The 16,683-nt window shown below is 54.0% G+C and overlaps 1 protein-coding gene across 11 annotated transcripts in view; it reads right to left on the bottom strand.

Annotated features, from left to right (window-relative positions):
- The window catches only part of LOC116964400 (ankyrin repeat and fibronectin type-III domain-containing protein 1-like), a 259,270-nt gene that overhangs the window by 186,538 nt on the left and 56,049 nt on the right, over window positions 1–16,683 (bottom strand). Inside the window, exon 1 of one of the 11 annotated variants that reach the window (XM_033003971.2) lies at window positions 15,859–16,232. The exons of 7 other annotated variants lie outside the window; for them this stretch is intronic. In XM_033003971.2, coding sequence (XP_032859862.1) covers window positions 15,859–15,977 — 119 coding nt within the window. In that variant the 5' untranslated portion in view covers window positions 15,978–16,232. Of the gene's footprint in view, window positions 1–2,740; window positions 2,791–4,011; window positions 4,170–15,858; window positions 16,233–16,683 lie in introns of those variants that run through there. 3 more of the 11 variants (XM_033003978.2, XM_033003981.2, XM_033003973.2) reach the window with 3 other exon arrangements.

The raw sequence follows: 16,683 nt of genomic DNA, 5'->3' as shown, positions 1-16,683 counted from the left end.
GAGATAGCAAGCAGGAGGGAAAAACAAACAACTCTAAACCCACTACTCTCACAATCCAAAAAGGAGCCCAAGAAACCTCACCCATTTACATGATTGCCCAGGGAACTGAGCAAGAAAACCTCCTGCACATCTGGAAATGCCTGAGGATGGTGACCCTCCAGAGACGGCCCATTCCTGGGAAGAGGGAAGCCCTTGCCTTGCCACAGCACTCAGTGCCAGCAGCTCTCGGACAAACCCAAGCATGCACTGTGTCAATCCAGCTTCCCCCAGTCTTCCCAGAGCCAGGCTGCTTGTGGAAAATGGGAAGGAGAGGAGGAGGTTAAGCCAGCGAGCAAGGCTAAAGAGGGAGAGGGGCCGAGAAGCGGGGCACCAGCTGCTCTGGGTTTTGCTTGCCTGCTCCAGAGCTGTGGCTTAGTGACAGCCATACACCCTGGCATGCAAAGACCATTTCCAGGCTCCAAGGGGGACAACACATGTCCCGAAGAGCTCACAACCCCGAACAAGCGATTTGAAATAAGGATTCAAAAAAAAAGAAGATTGAAAAGCCAAACCGCTCTCCTCCTCCTGCAGGACTGCACAGCATTTCACAGGTAATTGCGGGTGGTCCCTCTACAACCCCAGTCAATTCAGTTCACTAAATCTGCCGAGCAAAGGAAGCTTTCAAAGCTGAACGCTTGAGGACAAACAGCTAAATGAGGTCCTGAGATTAGCCCTGGACTGACAGAGGATGGCAGGGAGAGGGGCCAGGAGAGTCCTGGTATTGTGAAGCGACACCACTCCCAGATCTTCCCAGCTGGCGACTGCTCCTGCCTGTAACACGCTCCTCAGCCTGCTCCTCCAAGGAGGTGTAACTTAGCAACCTGACCTTATAAACTCAGCAAAGGTTTCAGCTGGATTCAGGAAAATGAGAGTTGCTACAAGCCAGGAGGTGCAATTACCCACCACAACCCTCTCTTGGCTGGGGCAAGGGCAGGCGCACCTCTGCCTGGGGAGGAGGGTGAAAGCAGCGTGCACCTCCTCCACAGCCTGAACCACACAGCCTCTTACCACACACAGTGGCTGCAAAATTGAAAACCAGAAACCAAACACCCACATCCATTCCCTGAAACAGCTCGCAGAGACCCAGCTGGGTGTAAGGCGACAGGCACCACATATCCTGAAGAGCTCACCGCCCCAAAAGGCAAACAAGTATTCAAAAATTCCTGGAGAAGCCAGGACAGGACGAGGTTTCCCAGCAGTGCTCAGCTCCATGGTGCTGGGTTCCCCTTTTACTGCCACCCCCATGATGCCTCACCCCACGCTCTGTCCATGCCCGGGGCAGAGGCAGAGCCTGCTCCTGCGGGAAGCAGCCAGGAGTGGAGCTGGATCCCGGACATCCTACCAGCCCGGCTGTGCTTCGGGCACCCCAGGAGCACACGGTGCTCACCGGGTGCGAGCTCTGCTGCAGGGAGGCTGGCTGCAATGGGGAAGAGCAGACAAGCAGCAATTTGTGTGATGCTCTCCTTCATCCCTGTCCAGACCGCGCGGCAGGAGACGACACATCTGCCTGCAGCTGGTTTCTGCAGAGAGGCTTCGCAGGAAAAGGAAACAACGGGAGGAGAGGTGAAGCACAGGAGCCTGCAAGTGCCTCAGAAGCCTTTTCTGGGCAGAAGCACAAGGCAACAGTGGCAGCAGCCTCCGGGCCGCAGGTCAGTGTGGTCCACAGCCCAAAGCAGCAGCAGGGCTCCACGGAGGGCAGAGGGTGAAGTTTAAGGGGACGGCACAGCACTGGGGAAGTCTGAGAGGAAGCGATACAACAGGTGAAATACCGGGTGCCCTCAAAAACCAAAGCCCAAGGAGTTAGGAAGAGCGTAGCCTTAACAGGGCATCCACATGTGTTCAAATCACCACGGTTTGCTTTGGAAACCTTATCAACAGTTAGCAAACCCGTGAGTCACCCGTACTTTTCCAATGACCCTGTGAATTGCAAAGCCAGAGAAAATCACTGAGAAATCTTCCCTTCAGATTCAAAAAACACCCAAACAGAAAATCTTTTCTCCCTGACCAGTAGACGTGTCTGGGTACGGCAGAAGCTGCAGACCGGCGCCAATTCTCATCTTACAGGCAGTGAGTGGCGACAACCTGTCACTTCCTTACAGCAGGATCCCCTGTCACACAGAGCCAGGAGAGAGAAGCAGCCGACACCACCGAGGGAGGCAACCATTTATCAGAGAAGCCTGAGCACAGCCGAGCCCCGTGCACAGTCCGCTCCCCACCCCGCACAGCTGCCGGGCAGCTCCTCTCCATCACCTGCAAGCAGCTGCTGCCATGTCCTCCCCTGTTCCCCAGAACATCCCTGGAGCACAAGAGGTTTGGACAGTCCTAGTCCCGCACTGGGGACCACCTAACCATGCTCGGTTACTTTTTAACTGTTTGGGACCAGAGAGGAGGCAACAGCAACCCCTTCTGCTGCCTGCACAGAGCACAGCCGGTATCCCTTGTGCCGGAGGAGTTCAGCTGTGTGACATCTCTCTCCCCCCAACTCAAGCCAAGCCTCCACAAAACTGTCTTCCTGCTGTTAAAATGTAACAGGCTAAAGAGTGGATGACCATAGCTGAAAACAGAGCATCTTTTATCCGGCTGTGAAACAGTTTCAAAGCAAAACAAAAACCAAAACAGCATTTGTCCTGCAATTTCAGAAAATAAATAATAAAAAAATCACAACAACAAAAAAACAAACCATGTGAAGTTATAAAAATACCTTCCCAAGCTCAGCTGTGAGCTGATAAATACCATGATTTCCAGCAGCTGCTTTGCAAAAGCTTCCTCTCCTGCCACCTCTCCAGCATGAAGTGCATCTCTCCAGCAAGGGCCATCGCCCAAGCACTGAACAAAACACCACCCGGCATCAGGGGACTAATTGCTCCTGTCCCTGCAAAACTACATGTGGATGAGGGTGGGTGAGATGGGCTTCAGGGGCTGCCGAGAGGCACCGGAGAGGAGGTCCCCCACCTCATGTGCCAGAAAACACAGGGGGAGCCTCAGCAAAACATTTCAGAAGAGCTACTGAGAGCAGAAGCGTTCAGCACCCATTGCCCCCCTACGAGTCCGGCTGTGCCCAGAGACCCAGCCCCGCTCCCAGCACCCACCCTGCTGGGCTAGGGGCCCGCTGCCAAATTTCCCAGAAAAAGGCCAAAAGTCCTTCTCGCGGCAGCAGCTGCCTGCTGCTCTCTGAGCTCTCCGGTGTGCGACCGCCGGCGCTACCCACAGCCTCTCCCCTGCCAGGCATTTTACTCAGCACTAGAGACCCACCGCCGCTCTGAGGGCACTCACCCCGCAGCACCAGCCCCTCAGTCCAAACTGGTCAACCAGCAAAGCCCCCCTCCAGCCTGCCAGCCTCACACAGGGTAAAAAAACAGGGTAAAAAAAAAAACCCACTCGTGTTTCACATCAGCAGTTCTGAACCCCAGCACCGTGGCTGTGTTTTATAGCAACGCTTCCATTTCAACATCTACTTAAATGTAATTGTTAAAAAGGGGAAAGGAAATACTTTGAGGTCAGATGCTGCCATTCATTTATTCAAAGTATGTTGGTTTCTTTGTTAAAAGAACCTTTTTTTCCAGCTCTGTTGCAGGCAGCAAACCAAATCCCCAGCCAGTAGGGAGCTCTCCCCAGTCCCCCCCCCCCCCCCAGGGCTTTCCCCAGTTTGGGCGCATCCCGCAGGGGCCCTCGCTGGCAGTCACCCTGCCCCAACCAGATCCCAGCACACAGACAATCTCTGTCCCTACGATGCCACAAGACCATCCCCTCTGCATCCCGCAGAGGAGAGGAGCCCTGGGCACCTGTTCCCAGTGGCTACACCGACCTGCACACCATTAACGGGGGTGAAGCAGGCACTGGGCTCTTGGGAGGGCTCTGCCCAGCCCAGACCCGCTGGAGTTGCGGCCTCCTCAACAAAAACAAAGTCCAAAGACAGAAAGTCCTCAGGGCCAGAGAAAGAAGCAGAAACATTTATGGAGTGTGAGCATTTACCTTGCTCACAAAGTTCTCTGATAAATGGGGAAAGAGGGCAGATGAAGGTGAACGCAGGAATCCCAGCACAACGGCGGGAACGGGCGAGCATCCTCCCTGCCGGCAGCGTGACCTGCATCCTCAGGGACCAGTGCTGTGAACGGCCCAGGGCCCCCGTGCTCTGCCATCCAGGCACCTGCAAAGCGGAGAGGACACCACAGGCATCTGGGATGCTCCACGTGGAACGCGACAGGCTCGACGAACCACTCTCCAAAAGAAAGAGGGCCGAGGCTGTGCTCCCCACCTTTTTAAGAAGGGTATTTCAGATAAATTAGGAAGCTCACTTCACGATCTTGGACACTGGAAGCCAGCTCACAAACATGACGCAACCCCCCAGGGACACACCAATGACTCAGAAACGTCACCAGCCCCGAGGCAGGCGAGGGACAGCGAGGTGTGTTGGGACACAGCCGCTGCACAATGGGCACGTTAAGTCAGGGGGAAAAAAACTGGCCCAGAGAAGAGCAATGCAGACGATAATACAGTTCCTTGTTTTAAATAATAAATCTTTCAGTGCCACACCACTATCAACCCTATACTCCTGTTTAAAGGTGGGGAAAGCAGAGGTGAGAAGAGGGAGGTTATGTGACCTGCCAAAGGCTGGGACAGAGCAAAAACCTCCCACACCGCAGGTTCAGAAGACACTGAACCACAGACTTCGTGCCCTGGCTCCTGGCTTTTCTTTAGTGGCGATTACTCATCTCCCATTTACCCTTGAAAAATTTCAGACACAAAAGCTAATGAAGCACAAGTAACATGGAAGACAAGCATCCTGGCTCGTATTTTTAAAGGCTGGTTAACTTGCAAGCTAGATACACAACCGTCTCCTTCACATTTGCAAACACCTTTCAGGGAGGATGTGAAGGGGGTCCAGCGCCGTGCCCAGCACCGCAGCCGAGCCCAGCACCCAGCGCCCTCCTCTCACCCACCCTGCACCAGCACAAAGTCACTGAGGCAGGACCAGGGCCACAGGGTTCATTTACTGCTGCCCCCCCCAGCACAGCACAGCCCCTCCCGGGGATGCCCATCGCCTGCAGCACCAAACTGCTGATCCCATGACACAGGGCTGGTCTCCCCTGATGCCTCAAAATCCGAGTCACACGATGGAAGAGACAAAAAAGCTGCTGAGATCATCTTGGAAAGGGCACTGCTGCTCCCGGCAAACACAGGGGAGACGCTTCAGGCGCGAACTCTTCGTGCTCCAGCACAGAAAGCATTACGACACTTGAGACCTATGTCCGGGCTGCTCGGTTTCTTTTAAATTTTTGCAGCATGATCAAGTTTTCCAGCACTTCAAGCTAACAATGGCAAAGCTGGCCTATCTCTGACTACTGACCTGTGGCAAAAAAAAAAAAAAAAAAAAAAAAAAATTCATCTGTTTTGGTCAAAAAACATATTTATAATCGTATGCTTGGACAGTATATTGTTGTTTTAAACCCTCCTGGGCACCACCTTTCATTCAGAGCCTTGGGCTGGTTTTCATTTTCCTCTGAAGCATCAGTAGCACAAGAGGCATGTCACCACCACGGTCAGACGGACAAGCCCATTCAACAAGACAGAGTTTTATGCTCCCAACGTGTCACAGTAACATCCCTAAAAAAATGGCTTTCAGTGAAGGAGTAAAGGGTGCCGCGAGGAGCTGGAAGCAGAGCTTTCAGCAAGGGCAGGACCCCGCCAACCGCTGCGCGCAGCGAGTATTCGCCTCTGCCCTCCCGGGCTGTGAAGGGTTAAAGGGGTTCATCTGTCTTGTGAGGGAAAGAGTGAAGAGCAAAGAGCCCCAAAACACCAGAATGGAAGCCCACCCCCTGGTCTTTGCAGTGGGGCGCTGATCAGTTGAGAAGAGCAGCTTGCGGGAGCATGGAGGCCGGGCAGGAGTACGCAGCCACGGGGCTTCCTTCGAGGCGAGGCGGGCTGCGGTCTCCAGCCCGGACAGCCCCCCCCAGGGCATCGCTGCACAAAGGCACCAGCACGGAGGGCAAGAAGCTGCCCCGCAGGGCCGGGCTGCAGGTCAGTCCCACGGGATGCAAGGGAAACAAAGCCCAAAAGCAAGAGCCCGGGCACAGCTTTAGCTACCAGGCTGCCTGGGAGCGATTTTGGTTGAGCACCTGCCGAGGAAGGCAGAGGAGGGTTCTGCCAGGGGAAGCACATACTTGCTGCTGCCCCTCAGGAGAAAAAAAAAAACTAAAATCCTCAGTTTGAATAAGCTCCCGCTCTCCCTACCTCTCTGGAAAAGACGAACGTTAAAAGCCAGCACAGCTGCTTGCTTCAGGGCCTTGTAACACACATCCTGGCACCAGGGGGATGAATCAACACACACCTGCTGAAACCCACTTCTCCAGCGCCTCTTCCCTCCGCAGCCGTCAGCCCCGCAGCCCAGCACCCGGCCTCCACCCTCCCTTCCTCCCCTGCACGACCACTTGTACCTAATCAAACAGCACCACGAGGGGTTAACAGCACCATCACTGGGAATTTTTCTTCTGCTTCGGCCACAGGATGTATTTTCTCCACACGTCCCCTGACCACGTTCTCCTGCCGGCTCCCGGGCGGTTTGTGCAGGAGCAGGCTGCAGCCGCCCGCGCCCGAGACCGCGGGAAGATGAAATCCCAAGCTGTCCAGCCCAGCCAACAACAGACTGGAAATTTCCTCAGCAGCAAGCCTTCCCAAGATAAAAACGGCCTCTGTTCCTCCTGAACATAAATGTCATATAGTTCTTATGCCTTTGGAAGGTCATCAAGGTGGAAGGAATAAATAACCCTTGAGTTTCCACTGCCCCCAGTGGCAACCCCTTGCAGCCTCGGGGTGCCAGCTGTGGGCCTATCTCTGGAGACTCCTATAACATGCACCAAGCCACAGAGCTCCCATTATCCAAATTTTAGCTATTTGTTTTTGAAAGCAACAGACAAATGTGCTGAAGCTTTCCAGCTTTTCACAAACATGGATTTGCAGCCAAAAAAGAATGTAACAGAGGTGGTCACCTGAATTCTGTGCACAAGGCAGGCAGCAGCAGCTGGTCGACACGAACACCAGCTCCAGTGGCTTCCAAGCACCAAACACCCGTGGAAAGCACATGGGTGCTCCGGGCAGCAGTGCCCACACCCAAGGGCCTACCTCGGGTGGGGGGTGAGGGTTGGGGCTCTGCTCCGCTCCCCCCACGCCAATGTGGCCGCCACAGCCAGCTAACCAGAAGGAGCTGCTTATTCCCGCCTGCATTCTTCCACATCAAAAAAATGCAAGCTAAAAATATTTTGCATAAATCTGTATAATTGCCAACTATTACTACAGGAGAAAACATAGAATTTTGAAAGAAGAAAAAAAAAAAACACACATAACTTTTTCATTATTAAAGTATGCTGTTGTTCCCATTTGAAATATTCTAAATGGAAGCCTCCTTTTTTCTTTCCCCTTTAAAACGTTTCTTCCTGGGTCCAGAAAAAGTCTCATTTGTCAACCCATCCCTCCTCCCCTTCCTCTCCAACTCTTCAGGAGCCCTGCCTCAGCCCACCTCTGGCCGGAGAGTATCAGCTGGATGCTCTCTCAGGAGCAGCCCTCTCCTCCTGGGCTGGCTGTTCCCCCAGCAAGGGCTTTGAAGGCGACAACCCACTCAAATTTCTCCGCAGGAAGGTTCCAGGCTGGGCACATTGCTGCTCTGTCTTTGATTTCCCACCCTCGCGTGGGGGCCAGGTCACTTTTAGGAGGTCCTTCAGCATCCAAGGACAGGCGGCTGTTGGCAGGACAGGGCCTCACTCAGCAGGGTGCTGAGCATTGGCATGCTCATGAGCAGGGCAACGGGCAGATGACACCCTGTGCGCAGACCCCTCAAAATCACTATGCCATCTCCTCCTGGCTCCCCAGGGCTCTGCTCACTGCCCCCACGGGCACTCATGGGCTCCAACACCACTATCCTCACGGGCTCCCCATGTGCCATTCAGCTCAACATCTCCTTGAGGCACACGAGGGCACAAAGCCCCTTCCCTTCACCTCCAAAGGCAAGTGATGCCGATGCAGCTAGATATCTTGGCAGCTGTTAGCAGGGCTGCCAAGACCACCGTAGCTCCCCTGTGCCCAGCAGGGCCCCCCTCAAAACCCACTCCCAGCTGGAGAGCAGCATTTGCTCCACAAGCAGAGCAAGAAAAGCCCCCTGCTCCACATGCTGCTTGGCATCCCCTTGCACCCTGGGGGCTGTCCTGCGCAGGCAGGAGCACTGAGAAGGGCAAACAGGGACAACCTCCATTCAGAAATCTTCCCCTTGCCAGCCACCACTTTTATTAGGAGCTGTTAAAATTCCCATCCGCTATCTGAAATCACTCCCTTCCCCTTCTCCGTGCACAAGTCCCGGTGTGTATTGCTGCTGCTTCTGTTTCCTACCTGCACACCCACCCAGATGTGACTCAGTGCCAAAACAGTGGGTGAATTAGGAATCAAACAGTCTTTCTAGCAACCGTGACTCACAGGCCAGGGCTTTCTGCAGTCATGCTACATGTGTAATTCCCCTTAATACCAGTATAACTTCCCCTTCTTCCTGCTACCCCATCCAACTACCATTTCAAAATAAAGGATGACTATCCATTTTTTTCTGCCTAATCCAGATTAGCTTCATCTTGTGCAGAAAATAGTCAGTTCCCAACCTCATCTCCTGTCCCAAAGATTATCTTCAAAAGGAGGCCAGAAGCTAGGCATAAAGGAAGAACACCGGGTGCAAACCATATCACTTGGATTTAGATATAGCATGGCCCCAAAACCCAAAAAGATGACACCAAGAGCTCAGACGCGCTTTTCCAGCCCGTCAGATCCAGAAAGTTTGATCTTCCCAGCCAGCTCGCACATGCATGGGAGAGATATTAAACACATCTCTACCTACAGCCATGAGAGCAGGTTTTTGAGGAGTATCAAGAGGCAGAGCGGACCAGAGAAGCAAGACATGCCTGGCTCTGCCCGCATCGCTTCCCCCTGCACATGCGCTGGTGCCCAGCACCACAACAGGGCAGGAGAGGACAGAGCCAGCAGCCCCCCCCCGAGACCAGGAGCACCGCAGAGCATTGGCCAGGTTACTGGGTGCTGGAACTGGAAACACACCTGGGTGTCCCCCAGTGCACAGAAACCTCTGGGGAGAACCGGGGTGTGTCAGGTCCTGGTGGAGAGGCCCCTTGCAAGGACAGGTTTGATGGGGAGAGAGATTTCTCCGTGCAGCATCCCAGGTGCCTTGCTGATAGATCACAGCCACAGTGATGCAAACAAGAGGGGAGAGCAAAGCTAAAGAGCCTCTTTAGGTTTAACATGCAAAGCCCAGGCAGCTCAATCAAGCAACAAAAGCTAAATGTCATTTCCTCCTGTGGCACTGCCACTCTGCTCACAAAACAGAACCGCTTACGTCTGACAGCTTGACATCTTTGTGAGACACTGGGGATGCAGCGCTCATACAGCCCGGGGAAAAGCTGACGCAGAGGAGAGGGGAGGAAGACTCGGTCCTCCACCTCACCACGCACAGAGGGTGAAGGAGGCAGCTGCAAAACGCGAGAGCTGAAAGGCACCAGTCATTCCAACAGCCACAACCACGCAGCACCGCAGTGCCAGAAAGAGCAGCAGCAGCACTCACAATTTCAAACAAGCCTCACCTAAAAGCACACAAGCTGGGCTTGAGGACAGCCATCTATCCAGCTGTGCCATCCAAGACCTAGAGCTGAGCTCCCCAACCCAGCACCTCTCCATCTGAAAGAGGTTGAAGTTTTCAGCTCCGACTCCTGAAGCTCTTTCTCACGTTCTTGCACAGCCACGCAAACAATACTGGCTAAGTTGTAAAGATGCTGAGTGTCTGCTGCCTGTTACAGTTAACAGGATTAATGGGCACTTGGCACTTCTGCAAAGCAGGCCGCAGCCTGAGTCACCACCACTGGATTTAGGACTCTATTTCCAGATCAGCCAGGTTAGGCACCAGCACTTCCACGCAGTAGCGATGGACGTCAATTGTTGAATAGGTTACAGCAAAAATGATCTGTTGCAGCAAAAATGCAAATCCACGCACCCACACACATTTTCCTGCTGGCCTCTCAGCCTGCAAGGAAGGTGTCAGTGCTGGGAAGTTTGAAATACAAGTGCCACAAACACCTTATTGACTAATTTCAGGTGGAAACTTCTCACTTAACCCAAAACACTTCCAAGTTCCTTCCTTGCTTTCTCCCTTAAAATGCAGGTATCTTTCCGTATTGACATGTCACTTGGAAGCAGAAAGGTTTTGTTCAAAACATGTCAAAAATAAATTGGGAAAAGTCAGTCAAACTATCAGCCATGTATGAGAGAACCCTCGCTGCCCCTCGGAGATGCCTCTCACCCAGCTCAAGCTGCAGGATACAGTACTTAGGAAAAATGGTCCATGCACATTTGCAAGATTAAATGCTGCAGGTGGGTGCAGAAGACACCCCCGAGCATTCAGTGAGGCTGGTGGATGAACAGAGGCTGCCCTGGAGCTCCGGGCACTGCCTCACTGCTCTGCGCTCCCCGACTGGCTTCTTGCTCCATCCTACCAGCGCTCAGCTCCTACAGCTGTTTAAACAGCCAGTGTCATCTAAAAACGCCGGGATCAGGGCTTGGAAGGAGTAGGGCCGAGTCCCCAGCACTGTGTCCAGTGGGATACCAGGCGACTCAAAGCCACTGTGATACACCCCAGGAGGATGCACAAGGTAGTCACGCTCCAGCGGTGGGGACTCTTGGCACGGCTGTGCTGTAAGCCAGGGGTGGAAGACCTGCTGCCATTTTTATCTGCCTCACGCTGTACGCAGCTAACACAGGATTTGTTCCTTCAGTGCAGTTTTCTAGCCCCAAAACTTGCCAGTTCCTCCTCTTCCACATCACGACTGTGTGCTCGAACACAGACGTGCTGCCAGAGCTGAAGAGATATTTTTAAACACCCAAAAACAACTAAGCACAATCCTGCCAGGAAAACATTGCCTGCTACCCCTCCCCACTCACCCACCTCGAAACCCATCAAACTACACAGCGAGGAACTTGCATCAGGATATCAGCGTGGGAAATACCCCCCAAAGGAGGGGTGGTAACTGCTCCCTGTTGCAAACAGCAGCTCCTTGGTCCAGCTTCCCTAGAGGCCCGGGACGGGCTCTGACGCCGAGAGCAGCAGGGACACCTGGACCCAACCCTGCTCCCCATGCGAGTGCAAAGGCCGAGCATCATTATTCTAGTTGGATATTATCTAGTGACATGGGCAAAACAGGCCAGGCAAGTTGGACTTTTTATGTCATTTAATTCTTACACAGTTCAATTCACTGCTAATTAACACCAACTTCGAACACCAATTCAGGTATTGAGAAAAAAGACATCAAATCCCTAAAGCTAACAGCCTGCCTGCCCACTCTCCCAGTTCAGCACACGCTAACCATCTCTCCTCCCTGTTTCCCAAGCTTAGCTTCCCTGGGTTTTGCCGAAGGTCACCCCACTGCCTCCCTCCCCCAAGCCGGGGAAAAACTCCTCTCCTGGAGCTCACTGAGGACATAGGCTCTTCACCCCCCAAGTTTTTAGGAGTCTTCAGTCCTGCTGCCTCCAAGGCCAAAGGTCTCCCCCAGGAGAAGGACACAAGATCCAAAACCAGGCACAAATCTCTCCTTCCTCTTCCCCCATCATGAAGATCAGCTTTTCCATAACTAGACAGCGATTTCCAGATGAGCACATCAGAGCCCCTCTGCGGGGACTGCATGCAGCCCTGGGGACCAGAGAGCAGGGGAGAGGTGGCAGCTACCAAAGAGGGAATGTGCATCAGCCTCCTGAAGCCAGGCGAACAGATCTAGCCCACACCAGTACTGGGCCAAGAGAGAAAGCCACTAAATCAAACAGCCCCCCAAGTTCCTGCCTGGAGGACAGAATGCCTCCCCAAAGGTGTTTCTGCATGAAAGTGTTGCATTCAGGCTGAGACCAACTCCAAGAGTCTCCTTGAGAAATTCTCCAAAAACTGTTAACTCTGTCAGGTGGCACTGGATCCCCGTCCTCCCCGAATGGCTGCAAGCACCCAGGATCTCAGGCCAGGACTCTGCCAGGCTAGCTTGCTGCTAAGCAGCCTTGGCTGAAACCAGCGGCCTGGAGAGGTGCCAGCCTGCTTCTGAAAACTTCAGCTCGCCCTGGAGCCTCCCCCAGCACACTCACAGCAGAGCAAGGACGTTTTCTCAGCCCAGTTACAAGACAGTAGCCCTCCTCGATTTTCTGATCCACTGGCAAAAGCTGCAGGAACTCAGAATTAGTTGTCCAGACCTTTCAGATTAGAAATAGCTCACGAAATAGATGAGCTATTTTGAATAACCTGCCTTTTCCTTTCATTGCTCCTTCACGCCAGAAATGGATCCTCTGTAAACTTCCTGTCAACACGCAGAGAGCTGGGCACAAGCACGTTGAGTCTAGCACCACAATACAAACCCTGAACCTCACAGGGCGTCCCCAGTCACTCCTGTCTTTTGCTCACAGGCACCTGCATCCAGTGCTGCAGCCTCTGAGCTGCAGAGAAATCAACCCCTGCGATGACCCAGGCCTTTACCCCACACAAAGCAGTACAGCTCCAAAGCCAGTCACATTTAGCCCTTGGTTCATCCATCAATGCTTCTACGAGACTGAAAAAAAGCTTACTGAAAATAAATCACTTACACACTTTCCTGAGGTTGGCTCTGGCTGGTGCGTTTACTCTCAATCACTACACCAGTACAAGCTGCATGCTGGGGACACTCTGATCCCCAGCTTGTCACACCTGGAGCCTCTCAACAGCTGGAGATCTGACAGTCCAATCGATTTAATAACACGAGGCAACTACGCCCCAGCACCACAGCAGAGCATCTGTCCTCCCGCCGAGCACAGCTGGCAAGTCTCAGGTCAGAAAAACTCCCAGCTGATCTCCCAGCGAAGGTGTGGGTCACGACATAGCTCTGCCCCACAGGTCCCGGCAGAGCAGGAGGGCACGGGTGTGTCGGAGGCTGCAGAGCTCCTGCAAGCAGCACATTTGCCCAATAGCACCTGAACATGGGGAGACCCAGTGCAATCTCTGGGCTCTTCTTTTGCATACAAGTTTGAGCCCACCAATTCTCTAATCCAGCAGACTTACTCAGCCCACCTTATATGCATTGCTTTATGTGGAGGTGTAGGTTAAAAATGCAGGCGTGTTACTTAAGATCATAACTACACATTTGCTAATATCTGTGAGGTCCTATGAGAATGCGTGGGACCACTATATTTAGAATTTAATAACACCAGTTAGTGCATCCTCTTTACTGGGGACCTGCCTACGTTTGTTTGCTGTGGTCCCAGGAGACTCCATGGCTTTGGCAAGAGCAGTGGGAGCCCAGATGCCCTGAGCCACACGAAGATACCACGCTGCTGAGCCAGGGATGCAGTATCTCCCGTACCTCCACGCACATGAAAACACGGGGTCTGAGCATGTTATTTCCTTGTTTAAATTTGCCCACATTAGGATGAAGAAATGACGTAAAACCTGAAAGTTGCTCAATAGAGCTAGAAAAAGCACTGTCTAGAGTAAGGGCAGGGTCAGACATGGTGCCTTTCGGATCCCAGCCATGAAGCATCCGTGAAGCTTTCTGGATGCCAGCAGCCAGTTCAGCTTGGGTCAGGGGTCTCAAGTGGGGCTGCTCAATATACAGACATTGGGGGGAAAAAAAAACAGCCAAAATCTCAAGTAGCCTGGGTGAAAAGTGACACTGATTTCAAAAGCATCCCGTGATTCAATCAACACTTCTACTTCTGTAATCAACTGCGCGCAATCAAGGGAACGGGCTCAGTATCTGCAGGTGCACCTCAGCCCTGTCCCCGGGGGAGTCAGGGCCACCGGGAACGCCGTCTACATGCTCAGAGCCAGCCCAGAGGAGCTGCCCTGGAGCAGCTGCATGGCATGGAGAGGGGGCAAAACACATTAAGGAGCGGGGAGAGCACAGCTCCCTGCTTCTCAAGCTTGGCCACACTGGACCACCCGGGCACATGGAGAAACTTCTGCTTGGGGGAAGCGCATCCACCAGCCCCACATGGAGCTGAGCAGCCCCGACAGCCATGACTGATGCACGGTGAGCCACGCTCCTGAGCAAGGGAAGCACTCAAACACGTCCATGCCTAGCATCCCCTCTGAAAATCTGGCACATAAGCTACACACCAGCAATGCCACTTTTGTGCCCCAGAGCTAGAAAGGCACCCATTACATGGGAAAGCACCCAATTCACCCCCCAAAAAACAAGGTCCACGACTGTAGCACCCTGTGTATGGTGCATCGATAGGGTTTGGAGCCCTGGGAGCACCTCCACATCGCCCTCCTGCCCGAGACGTGGCACAGGCTCACTTTCCACGTGGCGCTCGGCTGCACACCAGCAAACCCCAGGGACGTGCCGTGCTCGGCAGCACCTGGAGAATCAACCTTCCTCACATCCAGCTCTGCACCAGCACAGCAAAAACGTGAGGGCAGAAACCAGGGTTTCTGTCCACAATGCCAAAAAAAAGAGCAGAACAAAGCTCCTGGCTCAGCCACAAATGTTTCTGCGTTTCCGGAGAAACCGTGCCGTGCTTCGAGCGAGCAGGGAAGAGGCGACCGTCTCCTGCAGCTGCGGAGTGAAGAGGGGAGACAGCAACAGCACGTCACGTCTACTGTCTCAGCAGCAACACGGGGAGCAGCAGGAGGGGCCCAAGCCACAGACCTCCAACTTCTTTTTAATCTGTAGATATTTAACCTTTGCAGAGTATGAGATTCTCAAAAAACAAGGAAGAAGGTGAGAGGCTACCTATTTTTTCCTCCCCGTGTATCCCCACATAGACCTGGCCCCGTCCAAAAACAAGGAGGCACCATGTGCAGGTCAGCAGGAGGATTTAGGGACACACACTGCTCAGGCTGGTAACCCTCTGCCCCACTGTGAGCCCCCACAGAGGGGGAAAGAGCTCAGAGCAGCATCAAGTGCTAGCCACGTCCTACAAGCTGCTCATAAAATCCAAGGAGAGACAAGCCAGCCAGGCATAGAGCAATTTTCTTAATTGCAATAACTCTGTTTACATGGAAAACAAGGACACGTGAACCCTACAGCTGGGGCTGCCCTTGCTGCCTCCCACCTGAGCACCCTGATGGCAACATACTCCCAGGGGATTTCCAGGCAGCTCAGTGCCACCCCTCCCCATCCCCAGCGCATTCCCCTTATCAATCCATAGCTCAAAGGAGCTGACAATGAACCGTGTGTCCGTCTGACCAGAGGAGCCCCCTCACCATTGCACCCTGTTCCCGAGAGCAACCGAGACACCCCACCACCACCACCTCTCCCCAGCCTCTGCGTGCCAGAAGGCTCCATCAGCACCACATTACACATAAAGATTCAACTCCACCTGTGAAGCCACATCTTTCTGCCTGTGCAGTTGAGGACTTCGCATGCAGCAGCGCGAGGGGCAGAGGGAGGGAAGGGCAGCCGCGGCACGATAACCTCGCTCCTCTGATGAGGAGACAGCACATCTGCACAACACAGAAAGCAAAAGACAGAGGCAAGCAGGTATGCATGCACGCGGTCACCCAGCAGACGTCCAAGACGTAACACCGACACCTGGGACGTGCCCTGGGTAGGGAGATGGATGCCAGAGCACGGAGCCTGCGGGAGACATCCCACGGCATTGAGCTGCTCAGGAGCCCCAGACAAGACCGAGCTGATGCTCCCAGAGCTCTTGGCTTGCTCCTAGCCCCTGGAGAGGTAAAGGGAAAGCAAAACACCAAGGACTGCATCTCCCACCCTGCAGCCCCCTGAGCGCACGCACAGGTACCAGGACAGACGGGCCACTGCCACCCCATACCTGCACTCAGTGACACTACAGCAACAGCTCCCGCTCCGCCGGCCCCGCCGCCCAGAGCGCAGCTCCATCCTGGACTTCCTCAGGCTGAAGTACTCCGTCAGCTTCCCGAACGAAGCCATGGCCCCCGCGGCGCCGGAGCACGCACCCGCCTGTGTGCCGGGGCACCGGTCCCGCCACACGCTCGTGCATGCTACACCCCGGCCGTGCTCCCTACCCCACGCGCTCCCGCAGCCCCCCGGGACCGGGCAGGGAGCGCTGCGAGTCAGAGAGAGGGAGAGGCAGCACGAGACGGGAGGAGTTCAGCCAGGAATCACTTGTCGGACAGTCCACGCCACGCTCCACGGCGATCCCTCAAATTTGGAGGCTGGGAAGCCCTGCCTCCGCGAGCCAACCGCAGGCACCAGGCTGCACGAGAGCAGCTGGCGTCTGCATGCTTATTTAGTGTGATGCTGCAGAGCTGAATTAAGGAGGGGGGTGGAAAAAAAAAAAGGGGAAAAAAAAAAGCCCACTGGAAAGGATCCTCTCGGTAGCGATGGCACAGGTCTGCGAGACCCTGCAGCGCGTGGCTGCTGGGCAGGTGAAGGAGCTGGCCCAGGGTGGCTGTGGTGGCCCTTGGCCAGGCAAGGGGATGCTGTCTCAATCAGAAGGTGCTGAGAAACCCCAAGAAATCAGCTGTTCAGATGAATTTCCAAAGGGTCTGTTGTTACAGCATACAGAGACGAGCACAATAGATGGTGAGGATCCCCGCTCGCTCTTCTTGTGGCTATTCAGAGTTCACCAGTTTTCTTCCCTCTCTTCCAAAAGAGAGTTTCCTGAAGCAAAAGG

Source organism: Tyto alba, unplaced genomic scaffold (genome assembly GCF_018691265.1).
Source record: "Tyto alba isolate M040663 unplaced genomic scaffold, T.alba_DEE_v4.0 Super-Scaffold_28, whole genome shotgun sequence".
Taxonomy (NCBI): domain Eukaryota; kingdom Metazoa; phylum Chordata; class Aves; order Strigiformes; family Tytonidae; genus Tyto; species Tyto alba.
Note: the sequence above shows the minus strand (reverse complement) of the source record. Positions and strands in the feature narration are given on the sequence as shown.